The 27,230-nt window shown below is 42.8% G+C and overlaps 1 protein-coding gene across 1 annotated transcript; it reads left to right on the forward strand.

The window, feature by feature from the left end:
• Nucleotides 1-1,333: 1,333 nt before the first annotated feature.
• Nucleotides 1,334-27,230, forward strand: Mep1a (meprin A subunit alpha). The gene is given in 15 exon segments (XM_038343980.1): nt 1,334-1,414; nt 1,500-1,524; nt 1,601-1,648; nt 5,447-5,487; nt 6,426-6,501; nt 10,077-10,194; nt 12,713-12,888; nt 16,188-16,409; nt 17,064-17,213; nt 18,444-18,659; nt 21,621-22,060; nt 22,062-22,092; nt 23,358-23,531; nt 24,265-24,565; nt 27,074-27,230. Coding segments are annotated over 15 exon segments (2,244 nt in total). The 5' UTR covers nt 1,334-1,345.

Genomic DNA, 27,230 nt, shown 5'->3' on the forward strand with positions numbered 1-27,230 from the left:
CTCACTCTGGATGTCACTCTATGTCCTGCTATGGAGACTAAAGAGCAGCCGAGACATGAAGCTTCATGGCTGAGCAGCTACTGGATTCTTGACCTTCTGTCTGGAGACAACCATTGTTGGACTAGCAGGGTTATACCCTGGAAACCATTCTAACAAATCTGTGTAAACGAAGATGTGCTTTCATTTTCTGGCTACCCAAATAAAACTATATTAATTACCACACTGTTTGGCCAACAACTAAGGCCTACTGTACAGCCGTCACTAGAGCGCACAGAACAAAGCAAAGACTTTGCCCCGGCATTTGCATTTTACTGCAAAACCATAAACGCTTCTAAGCAAGGACTTCTGACTCCTGCCTCACTCTCTAGACGCTGAAGGATGATGAAAAATGCACGGGGCTGCAAGTAACTAGCAACTAATTAACATCTGCAATCAAGCTCATAAAGGACTTGTAGGAACTCTGCACCTTTTCTGAATACTTACTTTTATTCAGTTATATGCAGTGTAAATTTCTTTCTCATATGTGGCTTGTCCTTTAATTATGTGAGATATTTGCCCAAAAGATCAACTTTTTTTTTTCAAAAAAAAAAAAAAGATCAGCTTTTAAAAAAGAGTCTCTACCACCAGTATTAAAAGCAACCAGTAGCACCTTTAGCTGAGTCCTGTCCCCTAGCGGCAGGCACAGTGACAAGGCTGTGTTGGGTGTGATATTTTTGTTAAAGCGATTCCTGCCTCGTTAAACATTTTTCCCCCAACATTTTCTTATTTAATGATTGTAAGCTTGCTCTTTTGTGTAAATTTCAAAAGTAGCCTGCGACACTGCATGAGAACCGTGGTAGGATCTTTACTGAAGTGGCAATGAAGCAGACTCGTCACAAACGTTTTATCTCTATAGAGGAGAGCAAGACTATGGAGAAAGGAATAGAGAAAATAAGCCGAGAGAAAATAAGCCGAGAGAAAAGAAGTGAGCTGTGCATTCACAACCTGTCATAATTACAACTTGTAACCATTCCATAAACTCGTAGTTCATCTTTGACTGTCAGTATATAAGATTATCACTTTGAAGATGATACACATTTCTGTCACAAAGGGCGTGGTGAATAACTTGTTATCGTACTGTTTGTTTCACTACGAATTTTTCAAACTTTCTCCCAGTCTCTGGGTCTCGGGATTTTAGAGCAGGCTTCTTTGTACTCACCCACGAAAGTGTTATTCATTCCTGCGGACTGTATTTACCAGGCAATACAGTACCTACAGAAGGGTCAAAGTTCCCACTGTGACAGTTAGAACAAGGTCCAGGCTTTTATGGCAAGGAGTCTTTGCTGCATCCAGCTCATTTGCAGCAATGCCTTGGACAAGAGCGGCCTGTGGTCTCTTCCTGATCTTGTTTTCTACCCACATAGCAGCCGTATCGGTAAGTAGGTGTCTCCTTCTATGGATACTTAGAGGTCTGGCTCTGGCCTGAGTCCCTCACTGTGTGTGCATTTATCTCCCTCCAGATTAAGCATCTTGTGAATGGACACGGTAAGAAACATTTCACATGCAATTTTTCTGAGTCTTCCTCAACAAGATTAGTAACGTCTTCTTTCTATTTTGACAGACCGTGATGCAGATGGTGAACAGAAGGATATTTCAGAGATCAACTTAGGTGAGCTCAGTTTCTGAAATATTGAGACCTTGAAATCCTTGAAAGCCCCCAGAGTCCCAGGGCTGCTGATGGACACCACGTCTATCTTGAAAGGATTTCAAGCCCAGTGATAGGATTACCCTTTTGAGAGATAAGTTCATTGGTGTCTACTGGCGTTAGAAGTTTCTAGAGAATAATGATGCCTAGGAGAAAGGGGATCACATGAGATTATGTGTCTGCCCATGCCAGTGTCTACACAGGCATGCGTGTGGAGGCCAGAAGTCAGTTTCAGTTATGGTTCATCAGGAACTGGCCACCTTGCTTTTTGAGACAGGATCTCTTTTGCCTGTGTCTTGCCAAGGAAGTTAGACTGGGTCAGCGAGATCCAGAGATCCACACGTTTCTTTCTCTTTGGGGTCACAACCACTCCTGGGTTTTTACTTGGGTTCTAGGGCTCTAACCAGGTCCTCATGCTTTCTCAGCGTTCGTTTTCCCAACTGAACCATCACCCCAGGCCCTAAGTTAGCTTTTTCTAAGACAGCTAATGAGCTCTACTGGATCAAAGAATACAGGGCATAGGTTTTTCATTTATGAGGTTTCCATAGTTTGTAGTTTCTAGTTTAAAATAAAAGGGAAGAGGAATGGGCAATTATTCTACTTGCTAAAAATTATAAAGAATAACCAGATAGTTCTATTTAATGGGAGAAAGTGCCCATGACTGGCCAGTCATATGTACTAGTGATGAGATGGCTCGTTGACCAGGCGTAGAGAAATGGGTAAATGTATTTCTGTCTGGAGCCTTTGTTTAGACACATATTTATTGAGGAAACCCATGCTGTCATTCATTACTGAGAGGCGAGCGATCGAGGTGTTGGCTCTGCCTGTCTTGTTTCTGTGTTCTGCTTCTGGGGTTTCAGAGAAGCCTTTGCACCTTGACATCTTCGGCTGGGACTGGTGCCAGCAGAGGGACACCTGATTACCAGCACCTTAGAGTCTGCAAAGACATTCATGTCCAGTGTCACCACCATCTTGTAGTGTTTCCCTTTTGTAGGAAGAGACGGGAAACTCCCACTATAGAGCCCGTTCACAGTGCTGTATAGAGGTCACCTTCTCTTCCTTAGTGTGCCACTCCTCCACTTCCTGCTCCAGTCCAGGTGCCAGGGAATGCACATGTTCACACACAACAGGCCCAGGTAGCAGTACGGCTCAATGAGCATGAAACACCCTTATGGAAAATCAATTCCAAATCTGTTCGTACTGCCGCTGAGGTTGCAATGACTTTGCAGTTGGTTGTTATTTAATTTTCGGTTATCATGTAACTGGTTTAGGACGGACAGGGTTGAGTACATCTGTGGAATGCATGCATACAGAAGGGGTAGAGCAGGCACAGCCTTTGTCCTGGGCAGGTGAGACCATGCTCCCTTCCATTACCTGGCCCCTCGGAGGTGTCCTTTGTAAGAAGCTATATGCTTTGTAGAATAAGAATTCTGCTGCTACATAGGACTGTGGAGATTATTCTCTGGACTGGTTTCCTAGATGTCAAGGGCTGTTCTCAGATTGCAGTGCAAGCCAACGATCCTGTCTGAAGATGTTTATGTTTTATAGTTAATACTGATTGTCACACAGGTTACAAAAAGTTGAGTTATCAGGCTGGGGAAGTAACTCAGTTGGTTGGAGTCTGATCCCCAGCACCCCCATAGTGGGTGTTGTCTTACTGTTACTATTGCTGTGAAGAGACACCGTGACCACAGTGACTGTGATAAAGGAAAACATTTAACTGGGACTGGTGTACAGTTTCAGGGGTTTAGTCCATTATTGTCATGATGGGTCACATGGTGGTATGCAGGCTGACATGGTGCTGGAGAAAAGCTGAGAGTTTTACATCTTGATCCACAGGCAATAGGAAGTAAACTGTGTCCTAACCGAGTATAGCTGGAACATATATGATACCTCAAAGCCTACCTCCACAGTGACATGCTTCCGACAACAAGGCCATACCTACTCCAACAAGACCATACTTCCTAATAGTGCAGCTCCCTATGGGCCAAACACTCAAAAAGCATGATTCTAGGGGGACCATACTTATTCGAACCACCACAAGTATGATGGCAAATGCTGTAACCCCAGAACTGGGGAGATGGAGGCAGGGAGATCTGAGTTCAAAGCCATCCCTGGCTATGTGAGCTATATGAGATTGTGTTTAAAAAATAAGAGTAGACAAAACTGTAACTCTAGTCACTTAGGGGAAAGAGTGTGGTGTATTATCATCAGTGTTAACATTTACTGATTATTGGGTATTTAATCTTATTGTTTTGATTTTTTTTTTTTTTTTTTGGTGCTTGAAGACAGGGTTTCTATGTGTAGCCCTAGCTGCCCAGGAATTTGCTTTGTAGATCAGGCCGACCTTAAACTCACAGAGATCTGCCTGGCCTTTGCCTCACAATTGCTGAGATTAAAACCCTGTACCACCATGCCTGGCTGATTATTAGGCATTTCTGCTTGGAGCACATTTTGAAGTACTTTTATAGGTATTATCATTTAATTCTCCTAAGTCTATATATTTCAGAGTATTGTGATTACTATAAGTTAAGAAAACAACAACATAATAATAATTAATTCAAGGCCAAGATTTAAGCCCAGGCAGGCCTAGGTGTGCTTTTTTTGTTTTGTTTTTTGATTTTGTTGTTGTTGTTGTTGCTGTTGCTATTTGTTTTAAGACAGGGTTTCTCTGTGTAGCTTTGACATCTGTCCTGTAACTTGTTCTGTAAATCAGGCTGGCCTCGAACTCATAGAGATCCGCCTGCCTCTGCCTCTTGAGTGCTGGGATTAAAGTCATGCACCACTACCGCCCAGCTTAGATTGTGCATTTTTAATACTGTAAAATTAAAACTAACTAAGCATTATTTTAAAAGGTAAGTGATGTTCTTTAAATGCTTGGGAAGTTTTCTCATGATCTTTTCTTTTAACAATTGTATTTTCAGAAGTCCTTTGAGGTCAGGGTTAAGCAATCCAAGCAGTGTGCTGGGGTCCATTATGCTAAGGACCTGAAAAGCAGGGCTTGGAGATATCACCTTGAGTGAACTTGCATGTGATCCCTTGGTATTCATCATTACAAGGGCGGAGTCACTGGTTTAGGTTCAAAGGCTGCCATCATCCCCTCGAGAGGAAATCAACTCAATGCATTTACTTAGGTGAAGGGGAGGGAACAAGAAGGCCTGGGATGGGACACCAGCTATAATGCCACTTGGACAATGACCTCCAAGTTCATGGGTTCTCTCTGGGCTTCATTTCTTCCTTTGAGGAAGGGAAGGTTTAGAGTTCATGGTCAACATTATCACTTCTAATTCATCTTAGTTGTAAAGTTATTTTTAAAATATTATTAGTTTATATGTATGGATGTTTAGACTACATGTTACGGTATGGATGTGCATGCCTGGTGTGCACAAAGGCCAGAACAGGGCACTGGACCCCGGGAACTGGCACTGCAGATGATAGGCAGCTGCCATGTAGGTGCTGGGAATTGAACCCAGGTCTACTGCAAGACCAACCAGTGTTTTTGACCACCATGCCATCTCTCCTGGCTCAGTTCTGAGGTTCTTGGAGAAGGCTTTCATTCCAAAATTGAAAAGAGGATCTATGAACATGGAATACTTACTGGCTATTCACATGTATTCAGAGGAAAAAAAAATTACAATTTCAAAAAAGAGATAGAAAGCTGCACAGGATGAAAAATGTATAATAGCAAAGACCAATTTTACCCTGGCATGTCTTTTCTTAATGTTCTTTTCATATATCCTTTTGTTTTTAAACCCACCCCAGCTGCAGGCCTGAATCTCTTTCAAGGGGACATTCTTCTGCCGGTGAGTGCTACCAATGGTATGATACTGTGCCTTGGGAGTTGTGACCCCCACTGGAGCCCAGCCTGTGCTCTGAGCTAGCTCCATGCTGGTCACTGTGGAAAGAAAGCAAACACTCCTATATAATGTGTATCTATAAGAACTTCCACATAGTTGATAGCAACAAAACATTAAAAAGCACAGAAAAATATACAATGATCAAATAGTTTATCCAATTTTCCCCAATAAACAGAGAACAGGAAGTGCTCCAGTGTGTTTGACGGTGTTGAGCCGGAGCTAGCAGTTAGTTACCTGACCCCTTAATTTTGTTCTGAATTCCCAAAAACTATCTCCAAGGCGTTCCCATCGCTTTTATAACGGGAAGACAAATGCCCTGAGTTAGTCGCGTGGAGTGTGTGGAGGGGGGTTAGGAAGGTAGTCTGGGCTCTGGGTTTCTCAGACTTTTTGGTGGTGGTGTTTGTTTTCTGTTTTTGTATCATCACTTAGTTTACAAAGTAGCTGTTTCCCTTATGAGTTTTTTTTCTACACCCTTAGTTTCGGTTGGTTCCCCTTCCCACCCACTGCTATTCCCATTCTCTCCGATCCCCATCCATGTTTTTCCCCTCCATCCCCCTTGTTCCTTTTTCTACTTCAAATCACCGGTATTCTATTAACCCGCCCGCCCATCATCCCTTTGTCCTCCTGTTTGTATTCTCATGGGACCCTTTCTAGTTTCCTGACCCCTGCTCAGACTCACTTCCGCCTAAATACCAAGATATAAATATTAAGAACTAGAAGCCACGACCAGCATAGGGGAGAGAGAGCAGGCAGTGTTTATCTTTCCACACGTGGGAAATGTGGCACGTACATACAGTGGAATTTTATCAGCTGAAAATAAAAATTAAGCCCGCAGGGAAAAGGATGGAACTGGACAGCACTGTGTTTGCTCTTGTTTTTCATAGAGAACCAGAAATGCCCTGAGAGATCCGACAAGCAGATGGAAGTTCCCCATTCCGTACATCCTGGCTGACAACCTGGGTAATGGAAGTCGTTCTTAACTGGAAACGGGTAGACTTTTCTCTCCCCCTTTCTCCTGTGTATCGACTTCAGAGCAATATAGAGCCGTGAAGATTCTTTATCTCACGGGAGTCATGATGTTTCCTTACCCAGTCTGCAAGAGCATTAAAGAACAAGTCAAGGTTTGGATGGATAGGTGCCTCACAGGAGGATATGAGTTCAATTCCCAGCATCCAAGTAAAATAGTCTGGCACATTGACTCACGCTTGTAATCTCAGTGCTTGGAAAGTAGAGACAGGTGGGTCCTTGGGGGCCTGAGCTAGCCTGGCCAGCCTGCTTAGTGAACTACAGGAGGAGAGACCCTGCCTCAAAATAGAGAGAACTGCACCTGAGGAACATGAGCCACAATTGACTCCTACATGCTCAAACTCGTATATGTGTACCTGTCTCAACACAAACATGCACACATATACACACACAGACACATGTGCACACACACACATGCATGCACACATGTATAACCAGAAGTTATGGCACATATTAAAGCGTTAGTAAAATCAGGAACAACACAAAGAACTAAATTGTGAGCTCAACCTTGACATCATAATGGTGACCTTGTGCCCTTCAGTGACACAGGCTGAGCTGATGGGAGACTGAGGATGTCATTTCCAGCTTCCTGAGTTCTTCTCTTTGTGTTGTCAGAGCAATGTGTTTTGGAGAAATGCAAAAGCATTTACTACCCATGTTCAAGTCCTATTTTCTCAACATTAATAATTTTGACCTCTTCCTTTAAGATAAAGATCTGTATAGCTTCTGTTTTAGTCACCGATAGAAATATTAATTGGTAGCTAATGAATGACTATTAGATGCCATGAACAGGAACTGGATGATCCTCAAGTAACTGACCAATAACTACCACAATGACTCCTTGTCTGCCAAACCTACTCTTCATTGCTGCTCTCGACATATGTCTCTGTTATCAGTGTTGTTTCTAAGACTTTTTCCAGTGAACAGACTGAAAACCACTGTTTTTCTCAGCTATTTATTGAGAAACTAAGTCATTTCCCCACGTTTCTCCAGGGTACTTGTCAGTTCAGAGTGTCCATATTTTCTGGAGCATGATTAAAGAAACTACCTTAGAAGTTTTTTGTTTTATGTTTTGATTTTTTTAAAAGACAGGCTTTCTCTGTAGCTTTGGAGCCTGTACTGAAACTAGACCTCGTAGACCAGGCTGGCCTCAAACTTACAGAGGTCCTCCTGCCTCTGCCTCCCAAGTGCTGGGATAAAAGGCATGTGCCACCACTGCCAGGCTGGAAGGAGTTTTCTTTCCAATTACCATTTTTCTCTCATATGCACCACCCCATATGTGCCAAGCACAATGCCTTTACCTGACGGTTAGCTGCAGCTGCTCTGTTTCTAAGTGAAGTTTAAGACCGAGTTGTTTTTTTTTTTTTTTAACACGCATAAGATTCCTCTGAGCACTGAAAACCTAGCTTAGCTGGGAACAGCTTGCCTAGCCTTTATGAAGCACTGGACTGAGTCCTCAGAACCCACAAAGCAGCATAGTGGGGTTATACTCATAAACTCAGAACTTGGTAGATGAAGGCATGACAATCCCAAGTTCAAGGTCAGAAAAAGTTCTTTGAATTCATCTTGTGATTCAGACTTCCTAGATGTGTAAGGTAATGTATAAACAATCAAATATGAGAACTCTTCGGTCATTATTTCCTCAATATCCTTCTGTGCTCCTTCTAAGCATCAGAAACTAACTGCAAAGACATCGGGCTTGTTGGTATTTTCTTCTTATCCTAATCCCAATTCTAATCTAAGTAGAACCACTAACTGAGAAACAAGCATTCGAATGATGTGCCTATGGGAACCATTCTCATTCAAACCCACATCCCACTTCCTGGCCATTGTGGACTTGTACCCACATCATAATGCACAGGACATTTAATCTGACATTACTGCTTTTCAAAAATATATTCTAGATAGTAATGCTGTGTCAGAGAAATAGTTTGACAGTTTTTAGGTTGATTCTTTGCTCTGTTGACTTGATTCCTTGGTGGTGTGGAAGTTTCTTAGTTTGACATAACATCACATATAGTTTTGCTTTTGATGACCTTGCTTTGGGGTTCTCAGCCAAAGTATACCACTCTCTATATAGGTGTGTTGAATTGATTCCCCTGTGTTGTCTTCTGGCAGCAACATGGATATCCAGCTTCTCCAGCATCATTTATTGAGAGACTGTCTAGTCTCCAATGCACGTTTTGGTGCAAAGGAAAATAATTCAGTGTCCAGAAATGATCCCATGAATTTTACAGTCAACTATTTTCAACAAGGACACTAAGGACTCATTCCTCCACCCCTTTCTCCTTCTCTCTCTCTCTCTCTCTCTCTCTCTCTCTCACTCTGACAGAATCTCACTCTGGTGCTGAGGTTGGCCTTGAACTTAATCAATTCTCACAACTGCTGACATAATACACATGAGCCACCCTGCCCAGATAAGGACGTTTCCCTTAATGTTGCCGCTATGGCCTTATGGTGCACACTGTGGACTCTCCAACATGGTACTTTAGGAAATGAAAACTATGGTATAATCATTTGTCAAAATGCCAAGGATTATGTTTTATTTTAAGTTAATGTCATAAAATGAAATGTGCAAACACAAGGATTTCATTCTCTATGACTTGGATTAATTTTTAACTGAGATCTCTCCTTCCAGTGAGCTGATGGTAAAGAAAAAGAGAGTAGATGAAGTGAAATATAATCTCAGTTCTCTGGGAGTTCATTCCTTTTCTGCCTATCCTTGCCATGGGTAGAACTGTACTGTACATGGTGCTGGCTGGTTGGTCTTCTACTTCACCCCATGTGCTTTGTTTTCTCTTCAAGAACCTTTAAACTGTGCTCTCCTCTATCTAAGGGGGATTTTTTTGAAGAAAACAAACAAACAAAAAACAAACAAAACAAAACAAAACAAAAACCAATGTACCTTATTTAGCTCAGGTGGCCTTTGAACTCTTAATCCTTCTGCCTCCTCTTCCCAAGTGCTGAGATTAGAGGCATTAGCGTGTCTTGTTTACTTGTTTTCTTGGTGCTGAGGATGAACTCAAGGCCCTATGCATGCTAAGCACTCTCCCAGCTGAGCTGCATCCCCAGCCTGGGAGGATGCTATTATAGTGTGGGGAAAGGATCCCTCTTTTCTGTGGCTTCTCTCCAAGGTACTTCACCCACACATACAAAAGTCAGAGTGACTTGAAAGCCGTATCCGTTTCCTGTTCTGCCACGTGACTCTTCTCAGGAAAAGCAGTGGATGAAAGAAAGAAAAGAAGAAGAAAAAGGAAGATGTTGTTCTGTGGTTTAGGTTCACCTGCATGAGCTACTGCCCTGTGGTTGCATTTGCGTTGATCAACAAAAATTATGAGCCCGCATCATGTATGCAACTAACTCCAAATTCAGTTTCCAAGGAATTAGGTTATTGCCCAAAAGAAAAAAATCTACATGGAACCTCTGTGTATTTCATATCTGTGGCACAATTTTCTATAAACAACTATGTGTGTCATCCAATCTGAATAATGCCTGTCAATGTTTTACAGATCTGAATGCCAAAGGAGCCATCCTCAATGCCTTTGAGATGTTCCGCCTGAAGTCCTGTGTGGACTTCAAGCCCTATGAAGGCGAGAGCTCATACATCATCTTCCAGAAATTTTCTGGGTTAGTATGAAATATTAGAAAGTGGGAAAAGCATGTGTCCTTCAGTTTGTAAACTGTCACACATCTGGTGGGAAAGCTGAAAGAAATGATAAGAATCAGCAAAATCAGATCTTTCACTGTTTTCTTAGCTTCTGAGCCATCTCTGTTGCCTCAACATTCATTCTTGTGCAAGTGGCATTTGAATTAGCATGCAAAGGTACCCAGTGCTAACACTCTCAGGGAGGAGAATAGGTAGGTAAGACAGTGTGATCATTGCCAAGTGACTTACGATCCCTGTAACGCTGAAATCGACCAGCAAAACCCTTCATGTCAGTCCGGGTTTCACAGGGCAAACCCTAACGGGGGTTATTTGTGGAAAATTCTAGGTTTGCTAGCAAGAACAGAAACTGAATTTATAAAAAAAGACAACAACAACAAAATATTCTGGGAAAAAGAGGGTGAGTGACATTCCATGATAAACTTAGGGAGTCTGATAGGGTTCCCTAGAGAGAACATTTGGGGTTCCTGGGGTTCTTTGGGGTTCTTTCAGAAGGAACGTAGCCGGTGGGCTGGTGACTTAGTACTGCCAGCAAGTTCCTAAAAGGAGGAAGGGTTTATTCTGGTTTGTACCATGAGGGGGGAATGATGGTTTATAGCGGTGAGGAAGGCATGGTGACAGGAGGGTAAGGTGGGGGACATTGCATCCTGAGTCAGGCAATGGAAAGCAGACAGGAAGTGGAGCTGGGCTATGAAATCCCATGGGAAGCACTTCTGCAGTAAGACTCAGCCTTTTAATGCTGTGACCCTTTAACGCAGTTCCTTGTGTTGTGGTGACCCCCAAACCATAAAATTATATTGTTGCTACGTCGTATAACTTTCCTGCCATTAGGAATTGTAATATAAATATCTGATATACAAGATCCTTAGTATGCGACCCCTGAGAAAGGGTCATTGACCCCCACCCCTGAGGGCTCACAACCCAGTGGTTGAAAGTCACTGTCCTAAAGTTTTCACGGCTTCTGAAACAGCTGGGGACAAACATGGAAGCCTGAAGGGTGCGTTTCATGATCAACCACCCAACAGAAGGCAGGGGCATTCCATGAGGGAGGGGTTCCAGGAATCTGCCAAGAGTTTCTTAGTCTGCTAGTCTCGTAGGGAAGTTTCGGGTTCTCTTTGCCCAGGATCCTTCAGTATGAGGTAGGCAGTCTTCCCCAAGTGGTCAGACTCCATCCAGAGCTGTGAACTTCTGTACTTGTTAGCCAGCTTTATCAAAGATGTTCTTCACAATCATGAAATTTGCCTCGGCTCCTTGTAGGGGATTTGGAAAATCCCTAGAGGAGAATTTAAATCAGCCACAACCATCAACAAATGACAGTATTTGAATCTAAAAGCAATGGTGTTCTTTGGAGTGCCCTATGGTTTCACGAAGGGGAAGGAGAATACCAATTTTCTCTCCTTGATACCTTGTTATGGCCGTAGTTTGCCTGGAGGAAACAGAGGCTTTTAAGATGGATTATCACTTTTTTTTTTTTTTTTTGGTTTTTCGAGACAGGGTTTCTCTATAGTTTTTTTAGAGCCTGTCCTGGAACTAGCTCTTGTAGACCAGGCTGGCCTCGAACTCACAGAGATCCGCCTGCCTCTGCCTCCCGAGTGCTGGGATTAAAGGCGTGCGCCACCACCGCCCGGCTAAGATGGATTATCACTTTAAATTGGCATAAGAAAACACAGAGGTTGCATGCTAAGAACATCCCACACTAAATTCTTTTCTTGTCATTGAGCCGTCGGTACAGAGAAATGTTTTACTTTCTGTTCTTGAAAGCTCCTCTTTTTTTTTTTTTTTTTTTTTTTTTTTTTTTTTTTTGGTTTTTCGAGACAGGGTTTCCCTGTAGTTTCTAGAGCCTGTCCTGGATCTAGCTCTTGTAGACCAGGCTGGCCTCGAACTCAGAGATCCACCTGCCTCTGCCTCCCGAGTGCTGGGATTAAAGGTGTGCGTTTTGTTTTTAGTTGATCCAAGCAACCTGTGCAGTTTTAGGGATGAGGGGCCATGCTTCCTACATGTATTCCTAGGCTGAGAAACTGGTCCTTAGGTACAAAGTTGTGGCTGGTTCAGAGAAGGAAGCTTTGATGCTCTGAAGGATGTAAACTAACTAGGGCTCAAAGTATGTGTTGGACATTTCCAAACAACAGAAGAGAGCATTTTGAAGGAGTCTGTAGCCCAGGGTTTAAACAGTCTAGAATATGGCTGGCCAGGTCGCTCTGGGATTCTGTCTCTGCCTTCCCAATTCAGGGATTATAGGATGCTCTCCCTCTCCTGGCTTTTTAACAAACACTGGGAATTTGAGCTCTGGTCCTCATTCTTGCATAACAGGTGCTCGACTAAGTAATCGCTCCAGCGCCCAACAAAAAAAATAATCAAACCTAACTTTCTTCGTTTTGTCCTGCAATCTTATAAATTGTAACCATTTGAAATATATAACTTATATGTAAATGTGTAAATTATATCTCTATGAAAACATCTTCCTCTCCTCCCTCATTAAAGGTGCTGGTCTATGGTTGGTGATCAACATGTGGGACAGAACCTTTCTATCGGCTCAGGCTGTGACTATAAGGCCATCATTGAACATGAGATCCTGCACGCTCTGGGATTTTACCATGAGCAGTCAAGGACTGACCGGGATGATTATGTGACCATCCACTGGGATGAGATTCTTCCAGGTATGTATGACCCAGCACAGCCAAGAGGCTGCTGTTGTCTTTCGGGCTTTCTGAGACCATCTGTGGGAGACCCAGGTTGACTCTGTGGGCACAGGAGCTCCGGCCTTTCCTGTGGAAAGAAGGGCTGTGTGGAAGTAGCTGCATGAGGAGCTCTCCTCGGACTGTGCTGGTTTGGTCACAACTGGTCTCTGAATGGGAGGACGGGGTGACTCGCTGTAGGGGTAAGTCTGTTTTCTTGTTCTAATGGAGAAAAGGAATTAAATTTCAGAGGCTATAGGGCTGTTTTCTGCATGGCAGCTTCCAAAGGCTGAGGTGACATTATGATGATGACCAGAGAATACACTCTAGAGGGTTTCGTGTATGTGTGCATATATCTGTGTGTTCATGTATGTATGTGTATATTTGCATGTGTATGCATTTTATGAATGTATATGTGTATATATATGTGTGTATCTCTGTGTGTGTGTGTGTGTGTGTGTGTGAGTGTTGGCTAGTTTTTAATGTCAACTTCATACAACCTAGGGTTACCTGGGAAGAAAGAATTTTAGTTGAGAATATGCCTCAATAGGACTGGTCTATAGGCCAGTCTGTAGGGCATTTCCTTCATTTCCTTGATTGTGACAATTGACTGGGCTAAGCCTATTGTTAGTGCCACACCTGTGCAGATAGTAAAAATCAGGCTGAGCAAGCCTTGGAGAGCAAGCCAGTAAGCACCCCTCCTCCATGGGTTCTGCTGCAGTTCCTGCCTCTGGATTCCTTTCGTGACTTCCTATGACAGGATTGTGATGTGGAAGTGTAAGCTGAGGCGAACTCATTCCTCTTTTGGTCATAATGTTTTATCACATCAGTAGAAACCCAGCTAAGACAATGTATATGCTTATGTATGTATGTGTGTATGAGTGCATGTCTGTCGATGTGTATATAAATGCATGTACATATATGTATATTTTTATATGTGCATTGTGTATATGCATTTTAATGTGTATGTATGCATGCATATGTACATATATATGTGTGTATGTGTAATAAGTGTGTGGTAAGTGTATTGCCTGTGTGTATATATGTATATGTATGCATGCATGTTTTGAATATGGGAGTTAGCTCAGGATGTGGAAAAGCATTCTTTCAGATCATAAATAAATAGTGAAACTTCACTATGCTAGAAGTGACTTCACTCTTAGCACACATAATGTTTCGAGCAAATAATTTCCTTGCTCAGGAATTTTTATTTATATTCCACTTTATGCATAGGTTCATATATGACTGTGTAGGCAATAATTTGACTTTTCAGGCTCATGAGAGCTGGCTAAGCTTTAATATTGAATTGGAATCCTAAGAAAGACTTATATAAGCACAGCTCATTTGGGGTAAAATGGTCAGTGGTCCTTACAAGAGGATGGATAGTTCCCTCATGTATCAGACTCCCCTGTGCGCTTCCTCAGCCTGGGTCCCTCCAACCTATCATAGTCTAATAATTTCATGAATGTGGAATAATGGAGAAATAACAGGAAAGCTTTAAGTGTAAAAGACTTATGTGTCACCAGCATGCAATACCTATGCTCACATGCGCGCGCGCACACACACACACACACACACACACACACAGCAAATCTTGCTAAAAAACCTAAGCACTGAGGTTAAGTTGTTGTCTTCGCAGTGGGTTCCTTGGGATTCTATTTCCCCAAAGATGAAACTTCAGATGAGACTTTATATGTTTGGTTCTCAGGGTAGATTGTCCCGTAACTGGATGTGTAGGGGAAAGGGGGCATGGACTTGTAGGCAAAAGTACTACATCACTGACTATGAGCTTTAGGGCTCTCTTGGACTTCACCTATATTTGCCTATAGGTCTGAATTTCTTACCTTCCTACACATATAGTTGGATTCACTGAAAAATTCATTAGCAATAAAAAAATGCCTGTTTGTAAATCTTGAGAAAGATAAAACTCAATGACTTTTAAAGACAGTTTTAAAGCAAACCATGTTCAATGAGCAACTCATGCTGGCCGGTGTAGTCCGCAGATTTGCTCAGTGGTGGCTGAGTCAAGTGGCTCAGCACACACCTACATCCTATCTCTGTTTCGTCGCATAAAATTCCGTATATTTAAATCACATCTTCAATCACTGGATAACTGCTCTCTAGGACAGCAAACCCAATGAGCAACAAAGCCAATCTGAGTTCCCAGAGTCACTTGTGCATTTTATTGTACCTCAGTGCAGTCCCCGTAGCCTCGAGTTTAACCTGAGGCCACAGTGCTGACTATGGGGCAGTTTCTGCTCCTCTTCTCTGAATCAGAATGAGCGTTTCATCTTTTTTGCAAGGGAAAATATTCAACTTCTGAGGTCTAGCAGAGTCTGGCAAGCTATAATCCCAAGAGACATGTAGTTGCTTTTATAATGTGAACAATCATGACCAAATGCATTGTGAGTGTATAATTTTTCTCTCTTCAAGGAGGATATTAAACATTTCCCAACCCTTCCTATCTGAGAAGCTGACACATAAAATAATTGGTCAATGACAGGACATTGATTCAGCTGTATAGTTCAGCTCTTATTGTGGAAACCTATCTGATCTCCTTCTTACTAACCCAACCTCAATAATTGATAGGAAGCTAATTTTTTATTCCTATATTGTTTTTCCTTATATGTGTTCTTCCTAGACCAATGGACATTGTGAACTGTTCACCTTTTCCCTAGATCCTTGAATTTCTTTTTCCTAGCACACACACACACACACACACACACACGCACACACGCACACACGCACGCACACACACGCACACACACACACTCAAAACTGGTCTGGTAGAAAGATGGACAGACCTGGTGATGGGTATACTTTGTTATTAGGAAAATATATCTTAAGTATAATCCTGAATATTTTCCTTAATTCAAAAATTTCCTTCTTTTTATTTATAATTCTTGCCTTGTACTTGCTATTCTAAAAGAAACATATATATACAACACTCTCAAATATTATGTGAAGTATTTGTAATGCATAAAAATTAATATGTAAATATGTACATATTAGAAAATGGCTATTTTATTGTTGTCCTAACAATCTATTCACACTGTTTTTCAAAACACTGTATTATGGAGTCAATGGATTAATACTAATAATCAACAATGTTTATTCTTTTATATATTCTAACTGTAAGATACATATATGTATACATTCATATGTATGTTAACTAAAGATGTAATGTTTCCCTTCTTGAGATATCTGAGTATCTAGACAAAGAGGAATGTTTGGAGAGGATAACATGGCTGAGTGGTACCTGAGTGTTCTCTCTCCAACAGACTATGAACACAACTTCAACACTTACGATGACAACACCATCACAGACCTCAACACGCCCTATGATTATGAGTCCGTAATGCACTATGCACCGTTTTCATTTAACAAGAATGAAAGCATCCCGACCATCACCACCAAGATCCCCGAGTTTAACGGCATCATTGGACAGCGCCTGGATTTCAGTGCCATTGACTTAGAAAGGCTGAATCGAATGTACAATTGCAGTGAGTACCTCTGGGCCTGAGGACTGGCTAAAGCGACTTTAAGGCCCTCAGCCTCTGTTACTTTTCTTGAATGCTCTGCATAACCTTAAGCAATCTCTCTTTAGAAAAAGATATCTCATAGAATGCTTGTGTTGTATGCACGGTGTATAAGGTCTTGGGCAAATATAAGGAGCTGTTATTGTCTAGTTCCTCTGACTTCCTTTCAAAGGGCAAACAATTATGTAAAAGTCAAGATAGGCAATAGGTTTGAAAGTGTGTTGTGCCCTGCAAAACTCTCTCCTAGGGTTACCCTTAAAGTACTCTAAAGCTTTGAGATGGGGGCATTTTCTAAGTGTGCTTTCTAAAGATATACAGGGGCCTAGTGACTAAAGCCCATTGAGCTAGCTGCCTCATCCTTGGTCTTGACTTCGTGTTGGCCTGTCTAGCGAGAATGATTGCAGGTCTTTATTCTGATTTTCTGAGCTACATGGTTCTGTGTCTCCATTCTAAGAGTGAACCGATGGCAGTAAGCGCTCCATTTGGGAAAACTTCAGGAAAATGAAAGTCCTGTGGTTTTGTTTTGTTTAAACAGTGGTGCTTTATTGGCTTAAGGCATTAACTATTTGGAATGAGATACTTACATTTCTAACCACGTGTCAAAAATATCATATATAGCCGCAACTCATACCCTGCTGGACCACTGTGCCTTTGAGAAGACAAACATCTGTGGAATGATCCAGGGGACCAGAGATGACGATGACTGGGTCCACGAGGACAGCAGTCGGCCTGGACAGGTGGACCACACCTTGGTGGGACAGTGCAAAGGTTGGTGATGGTCAAAAGTCATCACCCTGAGGTGGTGAACGGTGTCTTTAGGTTACTGAGCTCATTATCAGACCTGAAAATCTGAACAAGGACAAAGATTAGTTCTCGTATCTTAATCATGAACTCAATAAAAAGTATCCAGGCTGTGGAGATGCAAGAGAACATTGTAGAAACTCCACACCCCTGCGTGCAGGCGACCTTACTTAGGCTCAGTAGGTGACAGAAAATAAGTGACTTAGATAGGAGGAGAATGTGTTGGGAAGGAGTTTCCCGGGAGTAGGTATAGGATCATAGAGGGTACATATTATCAAAATGCATTGTATGCATGTATGAAATTGCCAAGGAATGCATTTTTATAATTAACAATAATATATTGTACATCTCAAAGTAGTTGAATGAGTTTCGATGTTCTTACCACAAGGAAAAAATAATTATTGAAAGTGAATATATGATAATTACTTTTATTTGATAGTTGTACTATGTATCTCTCTATATAGTTGCATGAGCACATTGAATTTTATCTCACTTCTCTGTATTTATTAATTTTTTTTTTCATTTTACACCCCGACTGACATTTCCCCTACCTCCTTCTCCTCCTGTTCTCTCCAGCCAAGGAATATATTTAGAAATATTTTAAATAAAAATAAAAAAATCTGTATGTTTACCATGTCAAAACTGTTAAGAGCATGCCTCGTTAATAACTTGACTTTCTAATGGGGACAGTGTTTCCGGGTCAGTACCCACAAATGTACATGGTAACCACATATATAATGCACAGCTTACAGTAGCCTCGTAAAAGGCTAAAAGGAAACAGGTAAAAGTCATTTTGACTCAAAGTATTAATATTACTGTATGTAGCTAACATTAAAATGCCTATATGAGATACTTACATATTTTGTAAGAAGTCTCTACATTATTACTCTGAAATTTCAGCATTCTAGAGGCTAAGCAAGGAAGATCATGAGTTCAAAACCAGCCTTACCAATGTAGAGACTCTCCCCCAAAGTAAATCAATATAAATACAATAGAGAGATGTGCAGAACATTGGTGTTGGCTAGCTAGTAACTATGCCTATTGAGAGAGGATGTTTCTATTTCTGTTCCTCAGAGATGTTCTAGCTTTGGGTGCCTGGATAACAGTGATGGTTTCCTACTCCTCTTTGTCTGGGTACAGGGTTCTGTATCACAGAAGTCACAGAAGGCAGAGATGGGATGTTTGCTCTCTCCACAGGTGCTGGTTACTTCATGTACTTCAATACCAGCTCAGGGGTGACAGATGAGGTAGCCCTTCTGGAGTCGCGGATCCTTTACCCCAAGAGGAAGCAGCAGTGCCTGCAGTTTTTTTATAAGATGACAGGAAGCTCCGCAGACAAACTCAGCATCTGGGTGAGAAGGGATGACAACACGGGCAATGTGCGCAAGCTGGTGAAGATACAGACCTTTCAAGGTATCTAGAGCCTGCCTGAAGCACTGGCAGATGAAAACCTGGGGCCATGGTCCTCTCTGTCCTGGGTCTCTCTCCTGTCATCCTTTCCACCCTTCTCTTGCCCTCTCCTTCTCCATCCATCCTTCTTCTACTTCCTCCTCACCTTCCTCCATCTCTCTCAGACTTTTCTGAAAGTTCACCACAATCTCTGGCTTGTTTACCAGAGTGTTTTAAGCACTTGAACATTAAGGGCTTAGATGAGGCTTACAGATACTCTTAGAAGAGGCCATACGAGTAGACAAACCCAAGAAAGTAGATGATTCAGAGGTGGAGACACAAAAGCGAAGAAATGCTAAACAATTGGCCATAACTGGTTTTGGTCCTCTTTCAGGGAAGGAAATGACATCATCTTGAAGTCTCCTTTGTAAGAATTCCCAAGTAGGTTCCAGTTACTTCAGCATTTATAATAGTGATAGGAACATAAGTCATTGAATTGACCAACTCCTCCACTGTGGCCATTCCCATGCTGAGTGTGTTTCTGGAAGTCAAAATAAAAACCTTTGGCTACCAAGGTAGGCAGTGGGATGTGAGGGTCACCAGACCTAGCTCCTTAAAGCTAAATATTACTAGTTATTATTGTTGTTGTGAGTCTTTCAGAACAAGCAAGGGATACAAATTTTCCCTTTCCCCACCCAACAAAGAAGTCCTCAAAATAAACCCTAGAAAGTAAATATCGTTTCCATTTTATTAAACAGACTACTTTCATTAAAGGGAGAAAACTTCCTGAGATGTCTTTGGGAAGAGTGGGTGTCCAATCACCTCTACCCACTCCATCATCAGCTGGCTGAGAACTCTGTAGTCATGGAGTTTTCTCCTTTTTTTGGCATCAGGGGAGAGTCATGGTTTGCTGTGCCTGGCTGTAATTAATCAAAGCTACTATGGTGGAAAGATGTTGGCCATATGCCTTTTACTTTTATTTTAATAAATAAAACTTTAATGCAAAGAACTAGCACATAAAAAGCATTATACAATGAGATCAGCCGGACCCATATAGCATTTTAAAGATGCCTTTTAAAAGTAAAGAATATTTAAAATGAAAATGTGTGGTAAATACAATGATATTGGTGGACTGGTTGATAATCATGTTCAGCTCATTCTGAAGATGTTATCCTGGAATTTTAAAACCACTCCAAGTGGAATTTAGTTCCTTAACCTGATATGACTTCCCATAGGGCATTTTTGTAAATTCCCTAAAAATAAGGTACAAATGGATTTTGGAATCAGCCCATTCTTAGGTTGGTCTGTCCACGAAATTTTCTAATTGAATATGACTTGGCGTTTATAGGGTATTTGGCACAAGTTAGTTACAACCGTCTTGTAACTTTGAAGAAATGCTTATTTTAACCCAGATATTTACATAAAAAGTGTGTCTATCAATATCTTATCAATATGTAAGATAGGAGTCTGCAAGACTTTTATATATAAGCTTAACTATAAATGTTTACATACAAATGTATGACCACACACACGCACACACACACACACACACACACACACACACACACACACTCCTACACATATAGAGCTTATTTTTATAGTGAGGCCAAGACCTTGAATGGATGACAAGCTGAACTACCACGATGAAGTTCATCTCAAACAATCATCTCAAACAATTGTCTGAAATAATCGTGGCTGGATGAGGGAACCCTGTCGCTTAGATAAAATCCTAGGGATTTCATTTCAAAGTCCCTGGTCACATGGTGCAGTCCCTCGTCTGCCACTACCCTGCCCCACACTTCGGCCTCCTTCTCACAACCTGTATTTAAGACAAGAAATAAAATCGAAGCAGTTACTCAGTAGCAAGAAGGGAGCTTCCGTTCTCTTGCCAGAATTCCCACCATCTGTAATCTGCGGTGTACTTAGTTCACATCTATGTCCCCATTTTAGGCTTTCAGTCACCCATTGCATTTCCTGTCCATGTGCTCTAATGCAAGAGATGACAGCTACATAGATTCCCATATTACTGGTGTGGTGCATGTACCTTCTCTGCCTTCTCAGTGTGTCTGAGCATGTAGCCAGCTCCACACAGGAGTGTCTCCATGGTCATTCTTAGAGGGACCCAAGAACAAAGAAGGATATGGATGCTGTTGGTTCAGGAAAGAGCTTAGCAATGGCTAGAAGATGCAGTAGAGAAAAGAGGCCATTCCCAGGGTCTCCTCTCTGCTTCATTTCCGACTGACTTTCTTTGCCTGTGTTTGACATTCTGAGTCACGCTGTCTCTACCACGTCTCTGTGTCATACTCTGGTTGTTCAGCCCATGACCTCATATTCTAGATTGGTCCCTTTTGCCTCTTACTTCAGCTCTTTATTCAAACTTCCCATTTCTAGTTCAGCCTCAGCAAAAGAGCAAGTAGATCCTGTCTGCTCTTAGCCCGAGTCACTGGCTTCTGGTCACCCTGGATTCCCCAGGTCACCTCCAATACGGGTGTTTCCACATACGTGAGGAAGTCTAGACAAGGAGATTTTAGCAACATGTCACAGGCTGAGCCATATGAAATCGACCCATTATTTGATTTTTGACTCCTAAAATGTCAATTTTATGTGATTCAGATGAATGCGCGGGCAGAGTGCTGTGCTAACAGCAAGTTGGCCCAGGGGGAAACCTGTGTCTTTCAAAACAGTGAAAAAGCAAAACCGATTAAGATCTGAATATCAGTTGTAAAATAAAGCCTGGTGTCAGGGAGAGCAGTGGGGAAGCGGGGGAAATCAGAGCGAGCACAAGGACATGCCTGTGAAGTTGCTGCGGTGAAGCCCACCGCTGTGGATGCTGCCTTTAACTATCACGGTGTGTCTTGGCAAAGTTGCTTAATGTGCCTATGGTAGGATGCCCGTGGTAGGAGCTGCTACGAAGAAAGAATGAGGGAAGTGGTATGCCAGGCTTATTAGTTGTTGACATTGGCTGTCATAAACCTTTGTCCCCAGGAGATCCTGACCACGCCTGGAAAATTGCTCACGTGACACTCACCGAAGAAAAGAAGTTTCGCTACCTTTTCCAGGGCACCAAAGGTGACCCTAAGAACTCAACTGGGGGTATCTTCCTGGATGACGTCACTCTGACAGAAACCCCCTGCCCCACTGGAGTTTGGACGATACGGAACATCTCCCAGCTCCTTGAGAACACGGTGAAAGGGGAGACGCTCTTGAGCCCTAGGTTCTACAGTTCCGAAGGCTACGGTATAGGGGTGACCCTGTACCCCAATGGTAGACTCACCAGTAATCCTGGCTATCTGGGACTCTCTTTCCACTTGTACAGTGGGGAGAACGATGCAATTCTGGAGTGGCCAGTGGAAAACAGACAGGCCATATGACCATACTGGACCAGGACCCTGATGTTCAGGAACAGGATGTCCTTAAGTTTGATGTTTCACTACCTCCAGGTCCCAAACATCTGCAGGTAGGTACTTTGAGGCAAAGGAAGAACGGCCCCTCAGTGGGGAATGGCAGGATCCATGTTTAAAGAAACAGCATCCCTCAGTTTCCCCTTGTGAACTAGTGGTGACTGTGAGAGTGTGGAGTTTCAGGCTGTTGTTGTTGTGCGTGTGTGCGTGTGTGTGTGTGTTTGTGGTGTGTGATCACAGTGTATATGTGGAGGACAGAGGACAGTCTTGAGTGTTTCTCTTCAGGCACCATTCACCCTTTTCAGAACATTTCTTCTTCTTCTTATGTGTGTGTATGTGTGTGTAGATGTATGTATAAATTTAAGCCCCGACGCTAGCAGAGGGTGGAGGCATCAGATCCCTGAGGAGAGTTCCAAGAGGTTATGAGACAGATGCCTGATGAAGGTGTTGGAAGTGAACTTGAGTCCTCTGCAAGAGCAGTAACTGCATTCCTAACTGCCGAGCCATCTCCCCAGCCTCCCCCCCCCCATTCTTTTGACAGCGGGTGTAGGTCTAGAACCAGTAAAGTAGGCTATAGCGGCGAGGCAGAGACCCCAGGGATCTGCCTGCCACCATTGCCCCAGTGCTGGGGTTGCAAGCAAATGCCACTGTGCTTAGGGGGTTTGTTGTCGCTGTTGTTTTAGTGTGGGTTCTTGGGGTCAGACTCAGTTTCTCCACTTGATGGTAGACTGAGTCACCTCTACAATCCTATTATGGTTTTTCAATGCCATTGTCTTCTTTTTATCCTAAAGTTCCTAGTAGTCATCTATGCAAAAATTTATTCTGTAACATACCCAGCGATGGAGACTCAGGCTCCAGGAACTCAAATGGCCCCCGCCAAACTGAACTCAATCTAACTGAGAAGGCAGATGTTGTCCACCAGAAAGTCAGGCGTCATAAGGCTTTCTATAGTATTGATGTGTTAAGTCTGAGACTGACTGGCATTGGTATGTCCATGAGATAAACTAACATCAACAAAGAATGTGTTGCTTTTTTTTCCCCAAAAGAGTCATAAGCCTTAGCGAAGAATTAGCAGTGGTCTCCTTGTGCCCGTTATTAAGGAAGCTACTTGGTAGAAGACAAACAAGCAGGGCTGTGGTCCTCTGGCCTTCTCACCTCTTGATTCTGAATTATAATCCTAGGGTAAATAGAAAAAAAAACCCTTGATTTGTGTGTGTGTGTGTGGGGGTGTGCATCTGTGTTTTAACAAAGCCCTTCATGTTCATTAAGACGAAATTAGTATAAAAGCTAACGAAACTGTATGCCCTTTACCACTCTACAGCTATAAATGGCTCTGTCATCTGGGACAGGCCATCCAAGGTAGGAGTCTATGATGAGAACTGTAAATGTTTTAGAAGCCTTGACTGGGGCTGGGGCCAGGCCATCTCCCACGAGCTGCTGAGGAGGAGACACTTCCTCAAGGACGACACCCTCATCATCTTCATAGACTTTGAAGGTACTTTGTTAAGCTTCCTGGGTCAATAGTTCTTGGCTCTGCGTGGCCTACTGATTCACCTTGGTTTTTTTATTTTATTTTATTTATTTATTTGTTTATTTTCATTTTTATTTTATTTTATTTTATTTTCATTTTTTTTCACCTTGGTTTTAAAGCAAGTCAGGCAGGTGGGAATACTTTTTGTTGTTGTTGTTGGATAAGGTTTGTTTGTTTAAAAAAAGAGGCTGTGTTATAATAGCCACATTTTACTTCTTTGGTCAAAGATTCCTATTTTTGTATAATGTTTGATTGACACATAAAGATTAGACACAGTGACGCAGAGTATACCACATGACACAGTGACGCATCTGTCTGTTATATGACTAGCAACCCAGGGCAAGTATATCTAGCTTTCAAACACCTCTCATTTCTTTGTATTAAAAACTGTAATATTCAACTGTACCTGAAGGAAACCGAAATTCCGTCTTTCTTAAGCGTTGTCTTTGTGCTAGTTTATCAGTACGCCGACTTCAGGTTAGCCTGAATCTATGCTTCCTTTGGGAAACTCAGTCAGCAAATGTGAGGCGGAATAGTTTTACAATAAAACAGCTGGCAGCGTGAGATAAGTCATTTTTCTGTGTAACATCTGGCTTTGTGGGAGACAGAGGAGGCTCAGGGAACTTCCAGAGTAGATGTCCATCACAGTTAGTTGTTAATCTTGAATCCTCTCTCTGCCGTGCCCTGCTTCCTGAAGATCTCACCCACCTGAGTCAGACTGAAGTTCCAGTTCCAGCTGAAAGTGTGGTCTCCCGAGGCCTCCTGCTCCAAGGTCAGGAGCCTCCTGTCTTGAGAGAAAGCTCTGGAAGAGCCATGTTGGAGAAAGCCCTGCCAAGCAGCCTGGACCAGGGACAACCCAGCCGACAGAAGCGCTCAGTGAAGAATACTGGCCCCATGGAGGATCACAACTGGCCGCAGTACTTCAGAGACCCCTGTGACCCAAACCCTTGCCAGAATGATGGCATCTGCGTGAACGTAAAAGGCATGGCCAGCTGCAGGTAGGCTCTAAGGACAAGGGTGGCAGGAGGAGGATGAGGGGGCATATCCGAGTTAAACTTGCTGTTCAAAAACTCACAATGGCGGGGCTGAGATGTGTCGGTAGTGTTTGCCGCGCAACCTGAGGACTTGAGTTTGGGTCTCTAGCACCCCACAAAACCAGAGCACAATGGCTCTGTTATGTCTTCTGGGACAAGTGAGGCTAGCAGGGTACCTACTAGGATGTGGCCTCTGAGGACCTCAGTGCTGGGAAGTGGGGGAACAGGAGAATATATGGGAGCTCACTGGTCTGACATCCTAGCTAAATCAGCCAGCTTCCGGTTCAGTGAGAGACCCTGTCTCAAAAAAGAAGGCAAAGAGAGACTGAAGAAGATAACCAGTGTCTTTCTCTGGCAACATTCACGTGAGTACACCACACACGTGTGTTCACAAATAGACAGACAGACAGACACACACACCACATAAAAGAACATGGCAGTGACTACATTATACAAGATGCCGCTTGCCTTGACTATGGCACTAGGACTCACAAACAACTTAAGTCTTTAGCCTAAAGGCTTTCTGCTCTGTGACCTCTACAGAGAATCAAGATCAAACTGAAATCTTCATGGAGAGCAGATGTCTTATTAGTTACCTATCAGTAGTAGCAGTAATAGTTTTTAGAATCTATCAGTTCTGTTCTGTTATGTTTCCAGTAAGTGTAAAGGGAACGTGTGATTATCATATTTCTGCCTGTGATATCATATGTCCTCCTTAGCATTGTATGACACGCTCTGAGTTATCTTTTCTGCCCCTGAGACATGGTTCTTCTTACCTTTGTCTAGTCTATCAGGGAGATGAATGTACAAAGGGTAATTTGTCCCAAATTATCCAAATAATCAGTGCTGGAGCTGGGCCTTGCCTGTCTGTGCAATCTTCTCTGTAGGAGGGTTATTTTTCTAATATTTGCATAAAAACATAAAGAATATGTCATAAATGGATGTGTGGAGTGAGAGAACCATCACCTACAGCTGGCAGGATGGAAGCAGATGAAGGGGCCACGCTGCATGCTATCCCCAACGGGCACGCTTCCACTTCCGTTCTTTCCTTTCAAGTTTTGACTTGGAAATGATCTCAGGCTTGTAGATACGTGGTACAAATACTGCAGATTTCCCTGTGTCCTTAGAATGGCTTTCTGTCACGTTGGCAATCAGCAAAGGCCAGACACTACACCAACACAACTCTATGGACCAGACAGCAGATTTCATTCAGCTTCCAACAGCTGAATGTCCCCTTTCTGTTCCCAAACGCCACAATACATTTAGCTCCATGTCTCCTTAGTCTCTGTCAACTCGGCGCAAGCCTTTTCTTCCATCACTTTGACATCTTTGAAGAGTGACACCAGCACCGTGCAACATTTTCCTTAGCTGTATTGACTCTAGATGTCTTTTAATGATTAGATTGAACTTATGCTTTAATTACCAGAGGTCCAGAGTACATTATTCTTATCATGGATGTTCAGTGCTCCTAGGGACACTGAGGACACATCAACAAATGTTCACTCTCCCCAGATATGGCACCACCTGCAGATCAAAGACACAGGCCTGTACCTCTGCCTGAGGTCCTCAGATGCCACATCTCCGTAGGTCCCCCTGCTAGCCTCACTTGTCCCAGAAGCGAGGCTGAGAGTTGCCATGCACACTCCAAAGTATTGTTTTCCACAGTCCTGAAGCTGGCCCTTTGTGGGATACGCTTGCTAAAAGTCACTCAAACTGGTGCTATAGGTCAGAAGAAAGCTGTGTCTGATTGCTGTTATTTATTTGTAAGAAGCAAATTTTCAAGCTAGAGATGAATTCTTTAAAATTTTTAAAAAGGGGGGGCAGATGTGGTGGTTTATTTTTGTTTTCCTGGCACTTGAGAGGCTGGTGCAGGGGGATCATGGGTTCGAAGCCAGCAGAAGCTGCATGATGATTTCCAGGCTAGTCTGGGGTGTCATAATGGCACCCTGTCTCAACACTCACCCAAGATCTAAGAAAATAAAACAACTCCCTCGCTAATAAAAGGACCCCTAGCTCATGAGCACCCCAACCTCATGAGCACCCCAACCTGCAGCTGAGCTTCTTGGAACAAAGGCTGAGTGGTCACTGTGGAAGCTGGGGAGCCCTTCCCCCGATGATTGCTATGTTACCATTTTCAAAAGAAAACAGTCCCCAAGTTTAGCTGTTAGGCCCCTACTATGTGTCAACAACCTTAACTGGCATAGGATCTGTTCTTCGGTTTCAGGTGGTAAACACCAACCATGTGACTCAGAGTTATTTATCCTTCCTCAGCTTAAATAACGACAATGAGAAGGGCTTGATTATAACCCCTACCGCAAAAAGCCACGGTGTGGCTAAATGAATTGATACCTATAAAGCCCGTGGATAGGCGGGCAGTGGTCTGTGGCTGTTTGGTACTGTTATTTCTGTTGCTGGTGTGTCGTACGCACCTGCCATCCAGGTAGTTCCCACTCTCTGTGTCCTGTTCCACAGGTGCGTCTCTGGACATGCCTTTTTCTACACGGGCGAGCGCTGCCAGGCCATGCAAGTACATGGTAGCGTGCTGGGCCTGGTCATTGGTGGCATCACTGGCTTGATCTTCGTGACCTTTTTCACCTTTACCAACACGTACCAAAAGCTGACACAGTGA

Source organism: Arvicola amphibius, chromosome 9, assembly GCF_903992535.2.
Source record: "Arvicola amphibius chromosome 9, mArvAmp1.2, whole genome shotgun sequence".
In the NCBI taxonomy this organism is placed as follows: domain Eukaryota; kingdom Metazoa; phylum Chordata; class Mammalia; order Rodentia; family Cricetidae; genus Arvicola; species Arvicola amphibius.